The sequence below is a fragment of the Syzygium oleosum genome, unplaced genomic scaffold, assembly GCF_021117445.2.
Source record: "Syzygium oleosum isolate NSW1041296 unplaced genomic scaffold, Sole_v2.1 Sole_v2.25, whole genome shotgun sequence".
Classification (NCBI taxonomy): domain Eukaryota; kingdom Viridiplantae; phylum Streptophyta; class Magnoliopsida; order Myrtales; family Myrtaceae; genus Syzygium; species Syzygium oleosum.
The window spans coordinates 2925298-2946000 of NW_026607509.1; the positions used below are offsets into that span (position 1 = coordinate 2925298).

At 42.6% G+C, this 20703-nt stretch overlaps 2 protein-coding genes across 2 annotated transcripts; one reads left to right on the forward strand and one right to left on the reverse strand.

Annotated features, from left to right (window-relative positions):
• The first annotated feature begins 3357 nt into the window (after positions 1-3357).
• Positions 3358-4403, forward strand: LOC115671537 (transcription repressor OFP6). The gene has a single exon (XM_030593156.2). It carries the CDS (start codon positions 3400-3402, stop codon positions 4000-4002), a length of 603 nt encoding a protein of 200 aa, XP_030449016.1. The 5' UTR covers positions 3358-3399; the 3' UTR covers positions 4003-4403.
• Positions 4404-18021: 13618 nt separating this feature from the next.
• On the reverse strand, positions 18022-19295 carry LOC115671579 (transcription repressor OFP15). The gene has a single exon (XM_030593211.2). It carries the CDS (start codon positions 19110-19112, stop codon positions 18141-18143), a length of 972 nt encoding a protein of 323 aa, XP_030449071.1. The 5' UTR covers positions 19113-19295; the 3' UTR covers positions 18022-18140.
• Between the last annotated feature and the right edge of the window lie 1408 nt (positions 19296-20703).

Below are 20703 nucleotides of genomic sequence, written 5' to 3' on the forward strand. Positions count from 1 at the left end.
AATTTAGATTGCAAATTGCCGATGTGACGCCAGCCGTCCTATGTGGCATGGGATGGCCGGCTCTGACTTGAACATTTTTAATATTCTTTTGAATTTTTTATAATTTTTTTTTTTCATTCCTAGGGCCTTTAAGGCTCTGTCGCCGCCCGTCTTGTCACGTAGGATGGTCGGCGTCTATATCAGCGATTTCTGGTCTAAATTGATCGAATGAATTGAATTGGTTTTAGTGTGAAAATGTTAAGGATTAAATTGGTACTAATGCAATATGTTTTGGACTTTTTTTGAAACTTTTCCCGTCACGTTAGCACAAATGAGAAGCATTCTGTACTGATTTTTCTCCCGAGTTTGCTGATTCGCGGGTTTCTGTCTGAAAACATGGCGATAGTTCTCGCCAGAATATCTTCATATGCGCAAGTTACAGAGCAGTTCCATTGGCGGATATCGGAACATAAAGCGACAAAATCGAAGATCAAGATTTAGCAGCGTATAACGACTATATCACAGAAACAGACAGAGGACGACGAGCTCATTGTTTTGGCTTGTTTTGCCCCGTGACATTCCAGATTTCTGAACCTGCCCGACATTTTGATTAACAACACCAATCATAGCTCAGTTCTTTAGGAGCCATACCGCCCACTAAACCAAGAAACTCAATGGAGGGGCGCGAAAAAAAGCACGTAGTGGAATGTTTATGCACATGAAGAACAGTACAATCAGATGTCGAATGATAAAGCTGGTGGGTACGGAAGAATCATCTTTCCACTCCAACATGCCATCTCTCTCTCTGGCTTTTGTGCATCAATCTGAAGCTCAAGCTGAACCTGCTGATCTTGTCCTGCAAAATGCTGCATCTGGTATTTGGTGGCAACCTTCCAAGAACAATAATTTCGAAAAGATGGGATGTGAGGAAACGAGGGCAGCTGCTGTCCATCGAAATTTCCCGAAAACAAACTTCCTTCTGTCAAAGAAGTAATTCTATACATACTTGTACGTATAATATATGTTTATTCCGCAAATTGATCCGGCTGCGGGTGAAATTCAACGCCTATATTGCGGACGATAACGACAAAAAGAAGGGGAGCAATGAATAGCTCGTTTACTTTGGGCATGAGCCCCAGATAATCAAGGGGGGCAACATGCATGAAGAATCACCACGTGTGAGGATCGCGGGTTGGCCCCCGAGTTTGAAGTAGCTGCCTACTGATTCAACGGATCGTTTCATTTAATTTAAGGAGCATATAAATACAAATTCATGCATCCCCAGATCATTCCACTGATGCGTCAGTTTCTTCGCTGCTTCTGGAAATTCTTTCTCGTGTATTTTATTCAAAGCTATCAGAACCAGCTGATGATTCATCTTCATCAGAAGATATAAATATATATAATTTAATTAGAAGATATGGATATGCAAATTTAATATGAAGCTCTGCCATATGGGTTTTCAAGTCGACAAGCGTGGGTGACAGGCCATGCAATTTGCTTCCTCCTCCGTAAGAAGCTCGAAGGAGATCTACTCTACTTTTATCTCTTTTTTTTTTTAGTTTGTTAATTTCTTCTTTATATCGAGCCAAGTTTTTTGAAAATGTAAAAAAATCGATATATGTTTGAACACTTCAAGGTGTTCGATTTTTTAAGGTCACTCACAAAAAGCAAAAGACCAATGTAATCCAAGGTCATGTTAATGAATATTTTAAGGGCATTTATTGAATTAATAGGAAAATATTCGAGTCTCAAAGCATTTAAAAATCGAACCCCTCGAAATGTTCGAGCATATATCGATTTTTACATTTTCAAAAAAGAGATTCAACGGATGCGCTTTACTTTAAAAAAATATTCGAGTCACAAATCACTATACTTAAAAGTGATTCTATCACAAAGACCGGAAAAGTCAAAGGCTAAAAAGCAAAGGTCCAAAGGATGCCCTGTTTTTTTACCTCTTTTGGGTAAAAACACCTACTGATTTTCATGTCAAGATTCAAACTATTATTTAATTTTTAAAATATCATAAAAAAATGTGTATGCGATTTTCTATGTTAATGTTTGTACATTTTAAAAGCTTTCCAATATTTCACGTCGAATAAAATTCAAAGTGTGAGATTAAGAGATATAAAAGAACAATAAAATTTAAAAATCACCCCAAACAGTTTGGATAAGAATTCAAGAATCAAATCGCTTACGCCATTGATTTCAGGTCAAAACTATATACTCGAGAAAACTTCGAATATTATGATTAAAAGATTATATGCAATTAATGAAGCAAATAAAATTATCATATGGGGAATAAGAGTGACCCAGATCATGCTTCATCATCTAGGTAGGAAGCACATCTTTTTTTCGTAAACAATAGTTGGCTCCTGTTGAGAAAATTGCACTACAAGTCTTGAATCTTACGTACGGAATTCAATCAAGTCATAAAACCTTTAGCGAAAAGTGCAATCAAGTCCTAAATCTTTCAATTGGTTCAATTAGTTCCTAAACCTTTTATTGGAAAATGCAATTAAATCCTAAACTTTATATTGAAATGTGCAATTTAAGGATGGCACAAATGCAATTTTTTAAGTGCCACGTATGCAAGAAGTATTATTCATCGAAAGACTTGATTGCACTTTTAAGAAAAATATTTCAATTAAGGTTAAGTATTTAATTGTATTAAACAAACAAGATTTAAGACTTTCGATGCGTTTTACTTGATCTTATTTGGCTATTTGCTACCTAGCTCTCACTCCCGATGTGGCAACTCTCTGTAGGTTCACAATGGAGTCATCGTTACAAAATTTATCTAATTGTAGATTTCATGACTTGAGCCAGATAATTTCCTCTTTTCTTGTAAAATTACCATAACTCATCGTCGCGGGCGTCACATATAAATGATTAAGGCTTTTGCCTATTCTTGAGAAGTCACAATTCCAAACCCACTGGCGATAGTTTTGGCATGATCCAATCCCTTCCGGGAAGAGGGGTCCTATCACTTCCCCGTCGACGGGAGTGGCAGAGACGAATTTGCCTCTCCGAGGAGTCCCCAAAAGCCTCTCTTAGGTGCCGTGTCTCGAGTCGAACATTTTTTTTTTAAAATTTCTTTTACTAATCATCAAGCTAATATAACGACGTGGAGGATATATTTGTTACCATTGGTCGCTCCTTCTCGATCTCCACAAAAAGGGTCGAAATCATCATTCACCAAGGAGCTGCCAGTCGCGAAGTCGAGATAGAAACTGTCATTATGAACAGCGACAGCCCTGTCAAAATAGCACCGAGAGGGACCCCCCAGCTCCTCCTCCTTGTCCTCACATGCACAAGATTATTTATGCACGCACACTCGCGCTCTTCCCTTCATCCTTTCCCGAGTCCCAACACTTTCGCCCAATCTCTCCCTCTCTCTGTGTGACTCTGACTACTGCAATGTCAAACGGCAGCAACAGCCGGAGGAGGCTCATCCTCAACACCGTCGCCGTCGACGTCGGCTGCAGCTGCCGGAAGCCCAGGCTCTTCCTCCACTCCCTCCTCAAGCCCATCTCCAAGCCCAAACCCTCCTCCACCTCCACCACCTCCTCCTCCTCCTCCTCCTCCAACGCCTCCAACCACCACAGGCGCTTCCTCTCCCACTCCCACTCCTCCTCCGCCACCACCGACCACTCAACGGCCAACGCCGCCGCCGCTGCCGCCGACCACTCTCTGCAGTACCTGCTGGACGCGGAGGCGGACGTGGCGAGGTCGGCGAAGGCGGTGAGGGGGTTCGGGAGGATCGACGACGAGGGGGTGGCGGTCGAGAAGGAGTCGCACGACCCGTACCTGGACTTCCGGCACTCCATGCTGCAGATGATCCTGGAGAACCAAATCTACACCAAGGACGACCTCCGGGAGCTCCTCAACTGCTTCCTCCAGCTCAACTCCCCCTACTACCACGGCGTCATCGTCCGCGCCTTCACCGAGATCTGGAACGGCTTCTCCTGCGCCCGCCCCGCCGCCGGCCACCACTCCCCCCTCCTGCACTTCGCTTACTAGCACCGGGAGTTCCGGGAGGAGGGCTGAGGAATCTGTTAACGGCCCGCGCGACGTCGGTACGTCAAGACAGGTTTACCAAGCAAAAACGCGATGAGATAACTAGTCTCTCTGTGTAGTTGTGTTAACTGTTAACAATGTTTACTTTGACCTCTAAGTTAGGGTGTTGTGTATGCGTAAGGTAGAAACTAGTTTCTTTCTTTCTGGTGTAACTTTTCTCCTTTTCTTCTTTTCTGGGTTTTGAGGTTATCGTGTTTGGCATGCAAATGTGATTATTACAGCGCCGAAAATGGCGAGCTGCGTTGTTTCGGGAGGCCGGCCATTAAAGCCGACCAGTGTTTTTCCTTCTCTGCTTTTTGTTGGAAAGGAAAGGAAATGAAACGAGATGGTAGATGTTTATCCCCTTTTTGTTTTCCTCCATTAATGGAACTTTATGGTCGTCGGGCGACAATCTGAGGCCCGTGTGCCGTGCGCGTGATCCTTGTACGACAACGTTCGACGTGTAACGTGTGTGGGTGCGTGTTAGTGTTTTGTCGACAGATTGAAGAGTCGTTTCACTGATACGGTTTTAGAAAGATTCGACCCTTTAGTCAGTCAGGTGATGCAATCTGGAGTTTCGCTCTCGAGGATCCTAGAAATCGACAGTTGAGCTCCGTGACTACTCCGGTTGCCCGCCCGACGCTTCGAACGATAAGTTCATTTACACTTGTATCACGTGCAAATAATAATAGAAAAAGAAAGCGCAAATTGCCAAATGAGTCATCAATCTATAGTACGGATGCTAATTTAATCCCAATTTTTTTTTAATTTAACCAATTTAGTCATCGGCAATGGCCGTCAAGGTCGAGCCTCGCCATGTGACCTCGCCCGAAGCTAGCGAGGTTGGGGAGGTCAGCGAGGTCGGTCCTCGCCAAATCCGGCGAGGTCAGTCACCGAGAACCAAATTGGCTAAATGAAAAAGGTTTTATGACTCAATTGACATATGTACAATATATTTGGGACTTTTTTGGTAATTTTCTCAAAAAAGAAAAGTAAGGCTCTTCGTTGGGCGAGAGTTTCTTTGAATGAAACTGTTCCATGTCGAAATTAATCGAGTTGAAAGTTCACACGCTCTTATATTAGATAAGTTTTTAATGAATATAACCAATGAAGAAGTATTTAAAATTTTAATTTGGTGATATAGAGTCGACTATCTAGAGTGTAAAAAATACGTATAATTTACAGTTTTTCTAAAGCATTCGGTTATAGACCCTACGTATGGGAGTGATTTAATATAATAAGGACTCGACAAAAGTGCCCCCCAGCACTTGCTAGGTATATTAATAAGAAATGGTTCGATTTTCAAATATCGATGATACATATATAACACGAAAAAATGCCAATTGACTAAAAATTATAAACCGTATTGTTTCCTCCTCTTGATTTCTCGAAGATGTAATTAAACATGCCGCGCAGATGCCAACCTGAGCGGGTTGGTCTGGACTGCAGGAGCCCAAGGTGGTGGGGGCTGGTCAAACGCCATGGCAGACCAAGACGATGCTGCTTCGAAGCGATGAACGTCTTTGTGGGAAAAGCGAGGGCATCGGTTTTGAATGGTGCTTGCAATGAGACAAATCGATTTGAATGCCCTTTAAATGAAGATGTCATGCATTTGGGGACTGACTGTGCATTTTCCAACACTGTAACAGCTGCATTAGAGACGACCATGAAAGAGTAAAATAAGAAAAATGACAACTCTACTGCCACCACTGCAATTTACCCTTCTGCTGCACCTTCTTCTGTCACTTGCAATTACTCGTGGCATCCTAAAGCCATTAGCATCTTAAGTGCATATCTTGTAACGATTGCCCGGAGGCTCATGAAATACCAAGCTTAATGAGCCGATGCGTCTATACTTTCGGCCTGGGTAGAATCTGAACGGATGACTCCGGCTCGTGAATTAGAAACTTCCTTCAGTCCTGATTCAACTGTTGTTTTTCCAAAGATCACATCTGATCTAGTGTTCTTAGGCCAACTACATCCTACTTTTTAGTCCAGGGGTAATCAAGTCAATAAGCTACATTGCAGACGACGACTATTGGCTTCATTGTTGTGCGTGAAATCAATTAAAAAGAGAAGAAATGGCATCTAGTGTCAGGTAATAGAACGTTCTAAACAATAGATAAAAAAGGGTGGATCCACTGGCTTCGTTCATGAGAATAAGCTCGGAGCGCGAAAGTTTCTGTCATTTTCATGTTATTTTAGTTCGTGCAGATTCCACAAGTGTACTGAATCCCAAGGGCATTTTCAAAGCAGTCCAACCGAGCATTTGGCAATACTTTAATCCCGAACCATGCGCGCTTAAGAAATGGACAAAATTGCTGCATCAACTGCTTAAACAAAAGAGCCTTTGTCCATTAAGCAATGTGCTTAGCAGAAAGGAGCTTGACTAACAACTGTCCTCAAATACAGTAATCAAGACATTGGAGTGAGTAAAAATACGTGTAGTTATCATATCACATTTCTGAAGGCACTGGAACATGTAGGGCTAACTTTTTTTTTGCCCTAATGTCCTCGGTGTGCATAGATGTAACTCAATCAGAGTCTTTTGACACACTTTTTAGTAAAGTTACCCAAAAGAACTCCCTCTTCTTCTTTTTCTTTTTGTTTTTCTCATAGATAAAGTTACTCATATTTCTCCTCCACCGATTCTATCTATGTATAGAGATCATTCGGTCCACATATTGTTGGAAAGCACATAGCACGATACTATTTGTTGTAATCAGAAAATTTAAATAAGAATAAAAATTTCAAGAAAACGACAACAAATTAACTCTGACAAATGCCGCCATTGGATGGAATGAACGGGTTATTGCCTAACTTTGTACTGAGTATCAACTTAGGAAAGTCCCTAGGCCATCACCTTAATAGATGCAGTCTCAGAAACGAGGAAATGCTTTGAGTGCGAGAGTTCCTTCGCCTGGTGCAATGAGGCAGAGACGCATGCAAAGCCTCCGTGGACTCTCGGCCAAAGTTGCATTGGCCGGACGCCACAGTTATTTGACTGTACCCTGCATTATGTAGGAAAAACTGAATGGATGGTAACAAAATTAAATAGGAGGTGAGGTACGGATTACCTAATCCCCTTAAGGCGATTAATTATCGTCTCACAAGATATAACACCTCGAACCCATTTGTATTAACACTATGCAAATAGGACTTGGTCAAAGTCTTCTCGAAATCGACACTTCGAGAAAATTGAAGTGAAGAGACGCGTTGTTTTTTCTTCTTCTCTCTCTATATGGAATGACGAATAGTTCATCCCCTTTATAGAATTTGAATGGACATGAACTAAATAAATACATGAACTTAATAGATCCATGAACTAAAAAGACATGTGTACTGAAGATACATGTCATGTTTTGCTCAATTTTATTGCTCCATCAACCCACAATTTCAACACATATCGAAGAAAACTCTATATGTTGGCATATGATGAATCTTGTTAACAAGCGCCCTCTTAACATTTGTTAACCACGTTAATTAAAAGGATATTTTCAATGGGCTGATTATGCGTACTAGAGAGAGATAATACATCGAAAATGACAAAGTATCGTTAATCATGTGTTCAACAATTGCCTCCAACGCTTGTGGACAAAAACCCTTATATCATTACAGCACCTATAATACAGTTGTCTGATAATAAATTTAAATAAATGCATGTGCCGTCTAGTTTGGAGCGTTAGTCAAATGAAGCCACAGGGAATCTTCATGATAGTTTAGTGGAGAGAGAGTGAGAGAGAGCGCCTTTCATTGAAGCCCATTGAAGAAGGAACAGTGACTCTCTCTCTCTCTCTCTCTCTCTCTGCAATTATGAAATGTGGAAAGCGAGCTGCAAAAGCTAATGCACAAACGCAGTCGAAAAAATGAAAACTCCGCTTCTGGTTTATTGGTACGACAAAAGACGAGAATTATGTCAACTTGTTGTTTAGTCGGGACCAGTTTCTGGGTGCAAAATCTAAATCTACTGAGCACAATAGCTTCCTGGGTTTTCGTTTACTGTCCCCCAGTAAAAGAAGCTTTATCGTCTACTCGACTCTCTCTCTCTCTCTCAGCTTTTGTGCATGTAGTGGGCGACATCTTTGTGAACAAAGCGAAAGAGCAAAGAATAATGAAGCAGCAGCAGCAGCAAACTGAAAGGACGGCCAGACAAAAAAAGAGAAATTAGACGTGAATTTTGATGAAGTGTTTTTGATTCAGAAGTACCCTTTTTGTGTGAAAGATTTTTGTTGATTATTTTTATCGAGTAGTCTACCATTTACAAATGGGAGTCAATATTACAAGGTTATTGTAAACCATGTGATATAATTAATTTGGGGAGCTATTTTGGTTCCCTATAAAAAAAATTATTCTCGAGTTTTGTTTTCTCTAGGTAAGGGTATTCTCAAGTTGAAATGCCCGATAAGAATGCTTTACCTATTCAATCTCACAAAAATCACGTTCGATTGCATTTTCTCCTCATAATATAGTATTCACTTTATGAGAAGGAACTTGTGATACGCGTGTAGAAGTGCTTAAAGAGCGGCCCTCCAAGGAAAATCGCACATCCTAGCAAGTAGTCGAGCTCCATTGCCATGTCAAAAATATGTGTGTTGAACATGATCCAAAGGTTATATGCAGCTATAACCCTTAATTTTCATGAGATTCACATTATGAAAAGCTGTGATTATCGATTTGACGCTTTTCATATCGATTTGATTCATGCGATTAACGCCGTGGGAGGAGCCATTAGTTAGTCATTCTCTTCTACCTATTGTGCTCATAAGGGGAAAGGCAAAAAGGAGTCTTATTAAGAAGAGATTAAGAAAAAAACCACTAAAAGGCTAAAGTCTAAAAGCAAACCGCCCCACATCTTTACTTTCTCTCTCTCTCTCTATGCACGAAAATCCTCTAAACTCAGCTCACAAAAGCATCACAATCCGTCCCTAAAGGGCGACCTCAAAAGGACCAAATCAAAACAGGTAATCATCAGACCGCAGTCGTCTTTTCCTTTTTTTATGAAGCATTCCATGTTCTTTTGAGAATCGAGACACATCTGTTGTCTGGTCTCACTGACTGCTGTCCCAACCCTAAGCAAACCCTAAAGCACTCACAAAACCAAACGCTAACTTCCGTGTGGTCCCAGTGGCCGGCGGTCGCAGGAGTAGAATAAGCTCTGAAACCGTTCCAAGCCATGGATTTCAGAGAAGCTATCTTTTTTGACTTGAGAGTCGGTCAAAAGGCTACAAGTCATGCGGGCGCCTTATCATGCCTTGGTCCCCTAGACAAGGATGCGTACTCCTCCATGGCCTAAGGCGTCGAGATTATAGCCCGGACTACCATTTCATTAGTGACAAGGTAGGATGAGCTTCTGTCTCCATCCGTGTCTCCATGCAATCTTTATCCTTGTAAACATTATTCCATGTGAATGTGGCTTGTTTTGGAAATTTAGATTGACATTATCGAGACATCAGTATAAACACCATATGAAAGGACACGAGATTTTCATCGGCGAGATAAGCCTATTCGAGAGTGTTCTTTTGCAGTCATTTTGTCGTGATGGATTCGGGACGTTGAAACCAGTGCATATTGGAATGCCCGCACATGTATGTCTTGTAGAGTGATATGGAAGCTCTTTCTTCCTCCTAAATGAAGTCTTCAGAGCTTTTTGATTACCCGACCATACCAAAATGGTATGTACTGGCAGTCTCATGGAGATTGGACAATTATCGAAGCTTACAATTTGTGCTATTGATTGAACAATTTCTCAAGAGAACGCGCATGTGTGATGATTGAAGGCAGCAAGATTTGGTTCATCAAATGTTACCGGATACTTTATTGGGCATTTGAACAAGGATTTTATCGACAAGTGCTCTACGGTACTTGTTTTTTTGGTCAGAGCTCTAGGGCACTTGTTAAAGATCTCTAATGAAGCAAAAAATTTTCAATTGCAATGCACTATCTAGCTCGTGATATATGTAATCGGGGCATTGAAATCAAAACATAATTTGAATAAGTTCTTATAACAGGCATCCCGGACACCTGTCAACAAGACTTGTTAAAATGTCGAAGTCCTTTTTCCCTTTTGGGCCGAACTTCTTATCCATGCCTCAATTTGGTTGACTCGTCGTACATGGCCCATGTATAGGCGAACCGTCCTGGGCCTAGAAAAGGCCCAAAAATCTCCACCTGCGAGCCAGAACAATGCCCGATAAAAAGCATAGGATAGAAGTTTTCACAGCTTCACTTTCAGAAATTTATGTAGCACTTACGCAGTTCAAAAAAACCAAGTCCAAGAACCATTCATTTCCCATGTCTAGGAATTACCCGAAGAGCAATTATCGAGCGTCTCACGGCAACACGCAATTCCTCAATGGAGATTGAATGGCCTGATATAACTTTGCGATCAATAGGACTAGTAAAGTCTAGCCAGAGAGAGAGAAGGAAACTCGGAAGCAAAGCAGATCCGCATTGAAAGTTCTTCACGCTCGGTTACGCAAGTGGCCGTTGGATTCAATTAGTGCGGGATCGGTCCCTGGCTTTAATTAGCTGAAGGTAGGGCACTCGATGAGCCAGGATTTTCAACTCAAAATTGATGATGGGCCGTTTGTGCTATTTATTGAAAGTTTAGGAGGCTGTGCATCGAGCGACGGCAGAGCCATGATGAGGTGGGTCTTGATGAATATTGTCCCACTTGTTCGGCTCGGTCTTGGCCGGATCGGGCCGAGTTATTGCGTTGTTGTTTGCTGCGTTTTCTCTGCAGCATCCGCATGCATGGCCTTAATGCCGCAGCAGAGGCCTTAACGTCGCCACTGTTCCTAGTTACGACGTGGATCGGATCGGAGGGAGACCGCTCCATTGTAGAAATAGAAAAGAAACAAACGGTAGGGACATGTTTTTTTTCCGCGGATATACTCCACCATAGTTGAAGTTGTGAACAAGCAACCGTGGCCCGGAGATGATTAGCCTAACAAGTTATAACTCGACTTCTAACGACGGCTGGGCACTACTATTGCTCCTCGAGAAGCTTTGGACTATGGCGATAGAGACGTTTTTAGGGCTACCAAGATGAGCGAAGCTGTGGCAATCAGCTAATTGGGGTGAGACGGTGAGCCGCCATTAGAGGTGAATGATTTTAGGTTCCGTCCAGGTTCCAGTTGTTAGGGGTGAGCGGTTCTACCTATCGGAATAGGTTTCCTAATTTTTGGAATCTGGAACCTACCTTGTCACAGGCCTCAGAGTCTATCCAGATTCCACCTGTAATCTTAATTGAACAATTGCAGTGAATCGTCACCTCTAATGATCACAATTTACTACAATTCATTAATCACAACTCATATTTAGACACACGAAAAATATGAAATATTAAAAAAAGTAAAAATCTCAGTCATGGATATCGCCGAAAAGGGAAGCTCATACTAGTGATTTCATATTACACACTTATCATTAGATGCAATGGAATGCCGTAAGATCGCACGAAAACATGGACAGGAAAAACACAAAGATTTGTTTCGGGTTTTAGATTCTACATTCCAGGTGAACCTACCCATCGGAACAGGTTTCCCAATTTTTGACATACCGGTCAAAACAAGTTCCCCAATTTTTGAAATTTGAAACCTCCCCTACATACTGTAGAATTTGGAACTGGACCGGTTGGTCCGGTCCGATTTTCAGGTTCCCAGTTTCACCCTGAAAAAATGCTTACTCCTAACCGCTGTGATCAAACGGGGTTATTCGGATGCTCTAATACAGAAAAATGGAATGTTAACGGTTCAAACGTGGCCACTGCTTTTAATTTGTGCATCACAAATATGGGCATCGCCCGCATTAATATATTTGGCTTGGATTACATGTCGACCGGATCCATAACTCATAACCCGTTAACCGGAGATTTCGTCCAAAAACCAGGAATGGGAGAAAGCGTAACTCTTCTAGTGTCATGTTCATATATTTCTAAGTAGTTTGATAAAGTGAAGATAATCGTGCTGGGGGGCTTCTATATCACGAGTAGAGCAAGTTCAAAATAGCCTCTGTCAAGGCAATTTCATTGTCGGGCAGCACCAAAAACGACTGCATGAACGTTCACGAGCCAAGTCCTCGGGCGGGCCCATTTCTTGTTCTGTTTTGGCGTAAGGCCTCGGATCCAAACCTGCCTTCCTTTCCAGGAACGGCTTTTTGAGTGGGTACCCATAGATCAAAGTCTACCCACATCGATCACTGTTCTGTCCCAAAAGGGGAAAAGCGCACTAACTTCTTCATCATCCAAGCGGTCAAATAAGCTCACACCAGATGCAAAGAAGCCTTTAATTTCATCGAATGTGGAGAAGACTCCAAGTCTTTAATACCCTCTTACGTCTATGAAGCGCCTCCGGATTTGCTAATCGAAACAGGGGTCTGCACATGTTCATCTCACTGCTCCGGAACATGTCGTCTTTACGGGGCTTCAGAGACGCGTAATTAATGCGAAATCAGACATTATTGCTTAGAGAAAAGCAGGTCACACCAAGCCCGATGCCCGTTTGGTCACACATCAAATTTGTACCCGGATTTTCTCAATGTCTCTCGGTAATTGAAGAGCTCATTGATGGGGACAACAAGGTGTCATTAGCCCCTTAATTACGAAAAGCGAAACTTAAATGTGATTGGGCTTTCCCAGGTTTTGACAAGCTAGAGCCTGGAGATTGAATGTCTCCAATGCTGGTTTGTCTGTCTGAGCTGAGGCACGACACGACCCTCACCCAATGTGGAGTTATGTTTGTTTTTTCTTGCCAATCCCATTCTAGTCCTAAACAGGCGAGCCATGTATTCAATCAGCAAATTACTAGAGGTACTAATCGTTTCTGAACTTACAATATCGAGGAACAAAAATATTGGTTTAATGAAATTCATTGTATGAAATATAAAGTCTTACACCGAGAAAAATTTGAATATACTTTTCTTCATTTATATACAGGTGCAGAATTGTCAAGTATTGTTGTATCGTCAAATTTTGCATTCATGTTATCGTCTTTTTTATGTGATGCACATATTTTTTCTTGTTAGGAATGAGTCAAAATGTGCTAAGTTGTAGGTCTCACATCGATCATGTTAGGCTTAGATTTCTTTCATTACATTCATTTTGTGTTTGAAATCATATTTTCATTTAATGTCGCTACCAAACATATCTACTTTTAAAAGACATCTCAAAAAGGGTATGATCCAATTCGCTGTTTTTCCAAGAAAAAAAGGTGATGATTTTGCACATGACATTAAACTTCTAGTATCGAGTTCAATCGGTCATTAGACATTCCATGACCTATTGATTAGTGGGATGGAGACGCAAATGAAAGGTTCAGAATCATGTCAAGGACATTTGGAATGGAATACAAACATATTTTAAATACCGTGACATACTTTGATTGAATGCTCGAACAAGCTATTCAATTATAAATTGAAATCTGACTCACCAAATCAAATTATCAAAACCAATCTCCATCATCCCCAGAATTGCTCCAGCTTCAAAACTGCACCATTTGGAGTTCTCTGACTTTGGTTTTTGGTGTACTTTTTGAACCTAACCCAAAAACATATCCCTCCATACAGAATAGCAAAACATGGCAAGAATTTCTGAGCCCTCAAGATAATCGATTATCGAACCGCTAAAACCTATGAAAATGTTACAAATATGTAAAAAAAAAGGGAAAACTCTCTTTAATTTCAGAAACGACAATTAATGTCTGCAGGAACCGGGAAGCTAAAAGAAATTAAACACCATTTTTTATAATATGGTAAATTTAAATAATTGGCAAATCAGCAAAGACCTAACCCAGCTAGCAATTGTATTTAAATTGGGATTTGCATAGATCGTGGTGATGAGAGCAGCGAAATGCGCCGGGGCACAAGGTTTAGAAGCTTCGCCGCTTTTGACCATAATCTTATTAATTAGATAAGATATTTTACCCGACGCATCTACTTGTCTATATAAATATATATAATATATATTCTGATCATACAATAATTTGTCTTGAACAGAGAGCCCTCGTTGACAATTAATGTTTTGGTAATTCACATGATCGTGCCCATTATTTTAGGACTCATACGTCCAACCTTAATATAATGGGACTTGGCAAGGAGTAGGTCGAGCTACTCGTTAGGCACATTTGATAAAGAAATATTTCGATTTATAGACTACCGATTACACATAACATGAGCCAGTAAAACGTCGCATTGCAAAACTACAAGCTTTTACCATTTCATCACTTGACCGGTATTCACGAAACATTCATTGACAAAGTCGTGATTAATCATTAGTGATGATGTGGTATTGTGACTTCTCACAACGCATGTGGGAGTCAAATATGTCATGCTATATTTGTTAGCATTAAATATGATGACAACGCCCCGAAAAGCTTAATCATAGTAAAAGTGAATCATGGTCAATAACATATGAATGATATATTCCTTACGTCAGATAGTTTCGACTCAATTGAATGAATTCCTTCGACTAGCTTAAAGAATCAAAATAGAGGGATTTCTTTCCGTTCTCGCATGCTTACAAATGTTAACTCATGATATCACTCATTTCCACCACGCCATATCCAACTTCTGGCATGTAAAAAATCCCCCTCTGCTCCTTTTCCCTTCCGGTCATTCCATTTGATGATGTAATGTTTTTTCAAAGATGACAGAAGTAAACAAATACCCTTAGGTGGAAAGAGCTGTCTAATTTAAGAAGTGCCTCACATAACTGTAAGATGCAAATGACACGTGACAAGTCAATAAGCAAATTAGGGCATTCGTTCATCGTTTTCCATTCAAGGGTCTCGAATAATCTCCCTAGCGCTCACATCTGAATGACAGAACGGAGAGAATCGCGAGATCAGAAAGTGAGCGAAGCTTCACACCCGCCAGTTTCTTTTTGCAGGCTTTGTGGGCGAGGGGTGCCAAAGATCTCAGGCGATCGTGGGAGAGAGATTGAATGCAAGAAAACCGAGCCCTCTTCGCGCCCACTCAAATAAATTGCTGGCAGCGACACTCTCCTCCCCCACTGTACAAGTGTCACTTTCTCTTTAACATATCCGAATGTCATCTCGTGCCTGCGTTTGTGTTCTTGTCTGTGTGTCTCTGAGAGAGAGAGAGAGAGAGAGAGAGAGAGAGAGAGAGAGAGGAGATGAGGTGATGAGGAGCATCTCAAGAAAGGTCCCCCCCGGACCTTTTCTTGCAATATTCAAGTCGGAATCAAGAAGCACCAAGGACAGAAAATGAAAGGAGCACAACCCCTCAATTCAAAAAGAGAAGAAGAGAGATAATATCACTGTTTTATCTGACTGTCTTTCTGCAGCCATCATAAGGGCTGAATGGCCGTTCGAAATGCTCTTTCCCCTTCTTAGTTCTTATGCCCGATTATCCGAGTTCGGTTTCACCTCGTGGAGTCGAACATCATCTGCATTTATACTCTCGTGTCTCGCCCATTGCAGCTACAGTTTCACACGAATGCACCTCCCATGTTCAGGGCATTCATCCGAAACTCGGGTTGTGTCTTACTTGATCTGTATGGAGTTGGAGTGGTATATCGTGAGTAGGGGAGACTCCCTATGGAAACAGAAGAGTTTAAAAGTTACATGTTTAAGATCCTTTGACATAGTACAAGACCGTGCAGCTAGGCCCTCAATAGTCTATGCACATGAATGGGATTGATCAACTATGACAAGGACTGAACTTGGTACCGATCTCTAAACACGACCCAATTATGATGCAATTTCAGAACACCGAAAACGATGCCACAGATGCTAAGGGTACAAAACTTCCCTCCTTTCTCCATCCATTGCTTCCCTAGAAGATATGGAACACACTCATGAAAATTCCTAGGTTTGGGGTTGCGAGGGGGCGATGATGTAGCTTGTAGAGATCGGCTGAAGTTAATCTATCGCGACTCGACACCTTAGTTTCAATCAGTGTCCTAAAGCGGGCTAACACGAGGCCGTTCCATTCTCGAATCCCCCGCTACAGGCCCCCCGAACAGAAGTAATCGGCCGTGATTTCAAACCCGCTCTTTTCACGACCCCTCCTTAATCGGAACCCAAAAAATTTCAATGTCCGAAGCGTGTTCTCGGAACGGGCTCTAATGTGGCTGTACATTTCTGACTCGTTCTCAAGGTCCCAATTGATGAAATTGATGAAACACTTTCTATTTACTCTTTCTATCCGAAATGCCCCATGTTCAACTTTCGCCATCGCAACGCCACAACTTGTCAAGTGGAGACATTTTTTTGTTGAGAGAGCGCAGTTCCCGTTCGTCGTGAGCTGCAGTTTAGCAGGGGAAGGGCGCCAAAATTCTGCGCTGGACCTGTTGCTTTCACCTTTCGACGTTGACAACGAACTACCCCATTTCAAATTCAACGGCCCCGATCTTCCCCCCCGATCCTATGTTCGAGTCATCTCCACCTTATGATCGATTTTAATCTCGTATATTTAATGGGCCTAATTCCCTAAAAAAGAGCCCTCAACTTCAGGTCCGCTGCAAATTCTACCCCGAATGTTTTTTTTTCCTGAAAAATATCCGTAACTTTAGGTTACCTAATCTGCTCCGAACCACTTCAGGTCAAATCTCAAATCTATCCGACCCTTTTTTGTTTAAAAGAATTTACCAACTTTAACTCTAGTATCAAATCTGCCTTCATTGGCCCTTTCTTCGAAATCGTCGTTAGTCGTCTCTAATTTTGCTAATTTTCATATGAAAGAACGGTTTCATTTCGGAGATAATCTTCCGCCTCACCTTGTTGATATGGATATGTTGCCGATGTTGGAATGCCACGTCAAACAACTAGGCGATATTCAGGCGAAGGGTTAACGGCGGGTAAATTTGAGACCAGATTGAAAGTTGGTAGTATTTTTCTAAGAGAAAATAAATTCAAGTTAGATTTGAAACTTGACCTAAAGTTTAGGTGTTTCTTCATATAAAAAATTTCGGGGACAAAATTGGGATCGGACCTAAAGTTGAGAAATTCTTTTTAGATTAAAAAAAAAATTTGGGACAGAAATCGGAGTGGCTTGAAGTTGGGGGGTGGTGGGGGGTTTAATGTAGGCAAAAGTTGCTCATTTTTGCACCCATATTTCCGAGCACAGATCCAAGGGCGGGGGCGGACACGACATTCCGGGGGAGGGGGGGTACACGTGCACGTCCGTGATTGACGACTCACGAAAATTGGGCAACACCCCCGTGGCACACAACGCTCATTAAAGATGCCCAGAGGTCCCCAGTAAATTTTCCCATCAGTGCCTTAATAAATACCTGGCAATGCCGTTGAAGCAACCCACCAAAAAAAATATAAAATAAAAAGACCCAAAAAAAAAAAAAATATATATATATATATATATATATATATATTCATCGTAAAGAGCGTCGGACATTGGACCATCCATCTCTTTCTCCTTTTCCCCCTCAAAATTTTCTTTCTTTTATTTTGTTGCCCCCGGTACGCAAAGATTTTAGGGATGGCCGTGCAGTGAAAGTAACATCACATCCCGACCCTCCCCCCGTGCACGGTGAAATTTCACCTGCGTTGCTTCCCCCTTTTTTAACCGGAAATAGATTCGGCCAGGCCCCCTTGTACCGGATAGAACTTTAGGGTAAAAGAGCCATCATTTTGCATGGTCCGGACTCCTATCTGAATCTCTTCCTCTGAACATCATGAACATCCAACCCAGACGCTCGGACCCGATGCGATCCGTCGGAACATGTGTTGTGTTTTTGTTCTTATCTAGATTCGTTTCAATAATGCCCTTTTGGACCACCACTGCAGTAGTAGTTGCATTTTCAAGAACGTCATTAGCAATGGACAAGATGGTAAAGAAGGATCCCAACATGCACTTTAATGACATTTAATCACTTACTAATCTAAAGATGGAGCAAATTACTCGTGTCAATGTGGGACAATTAGAGAGAGAGAGAGAGAGAGAGAGAGAGAGAGAGAGAGAGAGAGAGAGAGAGAGAGAGAGAGAGATGGAGAAGGTAGTCGGGGCAGATGAGACTCATCAAAACCCTTGCACTATCATTAATTTTGGGCTCCCGACCTAAATGCAGAATACATACATTGATTTCTACCGAACTTTATCGATCAAACGAACCCGAAGAAGAGGAAGAGCTACCGGCGTAGTCGTCCTCCTTCATCTTCCACGGCCTCCAGAGAGACTCCCGACGACGACGAGCACGGCGTGGTTTCGCTGACGGTTTCCTCCGCTTCCGAGATGGAAACGCGGCGCGCGGACAAGGACGACGACGAAGAGGACGACAGCGACGAGGACGAGGTGTTGTACAGCGACAGCGGGGACGAAGGAGACTGATGACCAGGGATACGACATTGATGACTACGACGGCGGAGGCGATCGCCGTCCACGAGCAAGTCCACGAAGGCGCCGTAGATGTAGCCGTGGTTGTCCCGGTCGTTGACCCGCAAGTAACAGCAGAGGAGCTGTTCGAGGCACTCCCAGTCGTCGCCCTTCACGCCGTGAGCCTCCACCATCTCCTCCATTGACTTCCTGAAGTCCTCGTACGGGTCTCTCGACTCCATCGCCAGCAACGTCACGTCCTCCTTCTTAAACGCCGCCACGTCGCCGTCGTTCTCCTCCTCCTCCTCCTCGTTCGCCTCGCAAACATCTTCATTTGGTTCCGCATTTGACAGGGAGCGCGGGTCCGCGAGGATGGAGCTGGTGTCGCCCCGGCTGGGCTCGAAGAAGAGCCGGCGCTCGGAGCGGGCGCCGCGGATGACGCACTCGACGGCGGCGTCATCGTCGCCGCCGCCGCCGCCATCGGCGCGGTCGTCGGGCAGCTCGGAATGGGCGGTGGAGAAGCTAGGGGACTCTTCCGAGGAGGAGGAGGCGGCGGCGGCGGCGGCGATCGGGAAGGAGGGGTCGGAGGCGTCGGAGGCGTCGGAGGCGTCGGCGGCGGGGTCGAGAACGAAGGCGGAGTTGATGGTCTTGAAGATGGGGACGGGATCGGCGTCGCGGAAGGAGAGGGTGCGGGGCTGGTGGCAGTAAGGCCACGGCCAGGTCGACGCCGTGGTGTCGGGGACGTTGTGGTGGTGGTGGTTCTTGGAATAGAGGGAGAGGAGCTTCATCTTTCCCGGGTGGAATCTGGGTTTGAGGATGGATTTGGATTTGGATTCGGATGGTTTTTGGAGGGTGCTGCTGTGGATCTACCTTCTTCAACTTCATATGATGCAGGCATTAATGGCCAGTAACAGTAGAGAGAGAGAGAGAGAGAGAGAGACAGAGAGAGACAGAGGTGTTTGAAGAGATTTTAAAGAGGAGACAGGTGGGGAGGGAGTTTTGGGATAGAAGTTTTGGAGCCATGGGAGAAGGAGGGAACTGGTGGGGTCCTTTTTTTGATATAAAAATTCGTTTAATTACTGTTCACTCCGTAGCTATAATAATAAAAGAGCTTCCCTAAGATCGATATTGATATATATTGTCTTTCTCCACTATTCCACATCGATTTTTTTTTAGTACATTTGACATCCTTCTAGCCTAATGTGGGGGCTCGGATGAGGTGTTTTGGCATATAGCATGGTTTCGTGTCGTTTCTTGGTTGCATAAAGACACGAGAGAGCATCATCACGAATGGTATGGTTATGGCGACGCAGTACAAAGCGAAACTGGTCGTGTGAAATCCGATATTTAGCGGTGAAAAATCATTTGTAAGTTACCAGCTGAGATGATCACGAATATTAACTTCCGTGAGAGGAAGAAGCAAAGGGTTTCAGAATTCGGTTTTGAATGTAAATAAAACATTTGCCAATAGCATTGCGATGGACCTAGAACATTGCTCTGAGAAGATACTCGACGATCTCAGAAGTTTGTATAATTTAGATTAGGCTTAGGTCCATGATAAAAGTCTTCTTGACAACTCGGACATAGAACAAAAAAAATTTAGCTTGAAATGGAAAGTTATCGATCTTACTCCATAACATAATTTGTCCTATGAAGGGGGGCGAGAGGGTAAATTTAACACGTAATTTTTCCCCATATATCTAGAAATCATGATCCTTATTCTGATTATGATTTGATCGATTCAACCATGTACACTAATTATGCGATGCCCTTTTATATGATGCCTCAATTTTGATGACATGGGGATTTCCTTTCTTAGGGAGAGAAGCGATCTTATCTTTACGACAAGTTATTGATTCATTTAGTTCCTGCATCTAAGTCATCAGTTAGGTGAGCTCCACATGAATTGCACCAAATACATCCCTCGTGCCACTTGTTTCTTTCTCTTCCTATGCAACCAAAACTTATGTGAATGATCAAAATCAAGTAGGTATGATGATATATGGACAACAAACTTTAGCTAAGCTTTGTGACCTCTTGAAAGACCAGCGATCTCAAAACTACCGAGTCAACCATACTTTGGCAGTCAACTCCGCTTTCCTAATAAACAAACACTTGAAGTTATGCCACATCATTTCATAAACCAAACCTTGTAGACTCTCCTTGTGTTGGCGAGATTTTCTCCTCCAGCCTGAAGAATATATGCTGTCCTATTTTGTATTATTACCTTCCTATTGTGATGTAAATTCCTATTTTAGGTTGTTTGGTTCCTTGTTGAAAACAACCTCTGCTGTATATAAAAAGGTATGAATAATAGGTTCACTCGCATAAAAAAAAAGGGGGAAGTCAGGGGGAGTTTGGTCGAGGACGTAGGCTAAG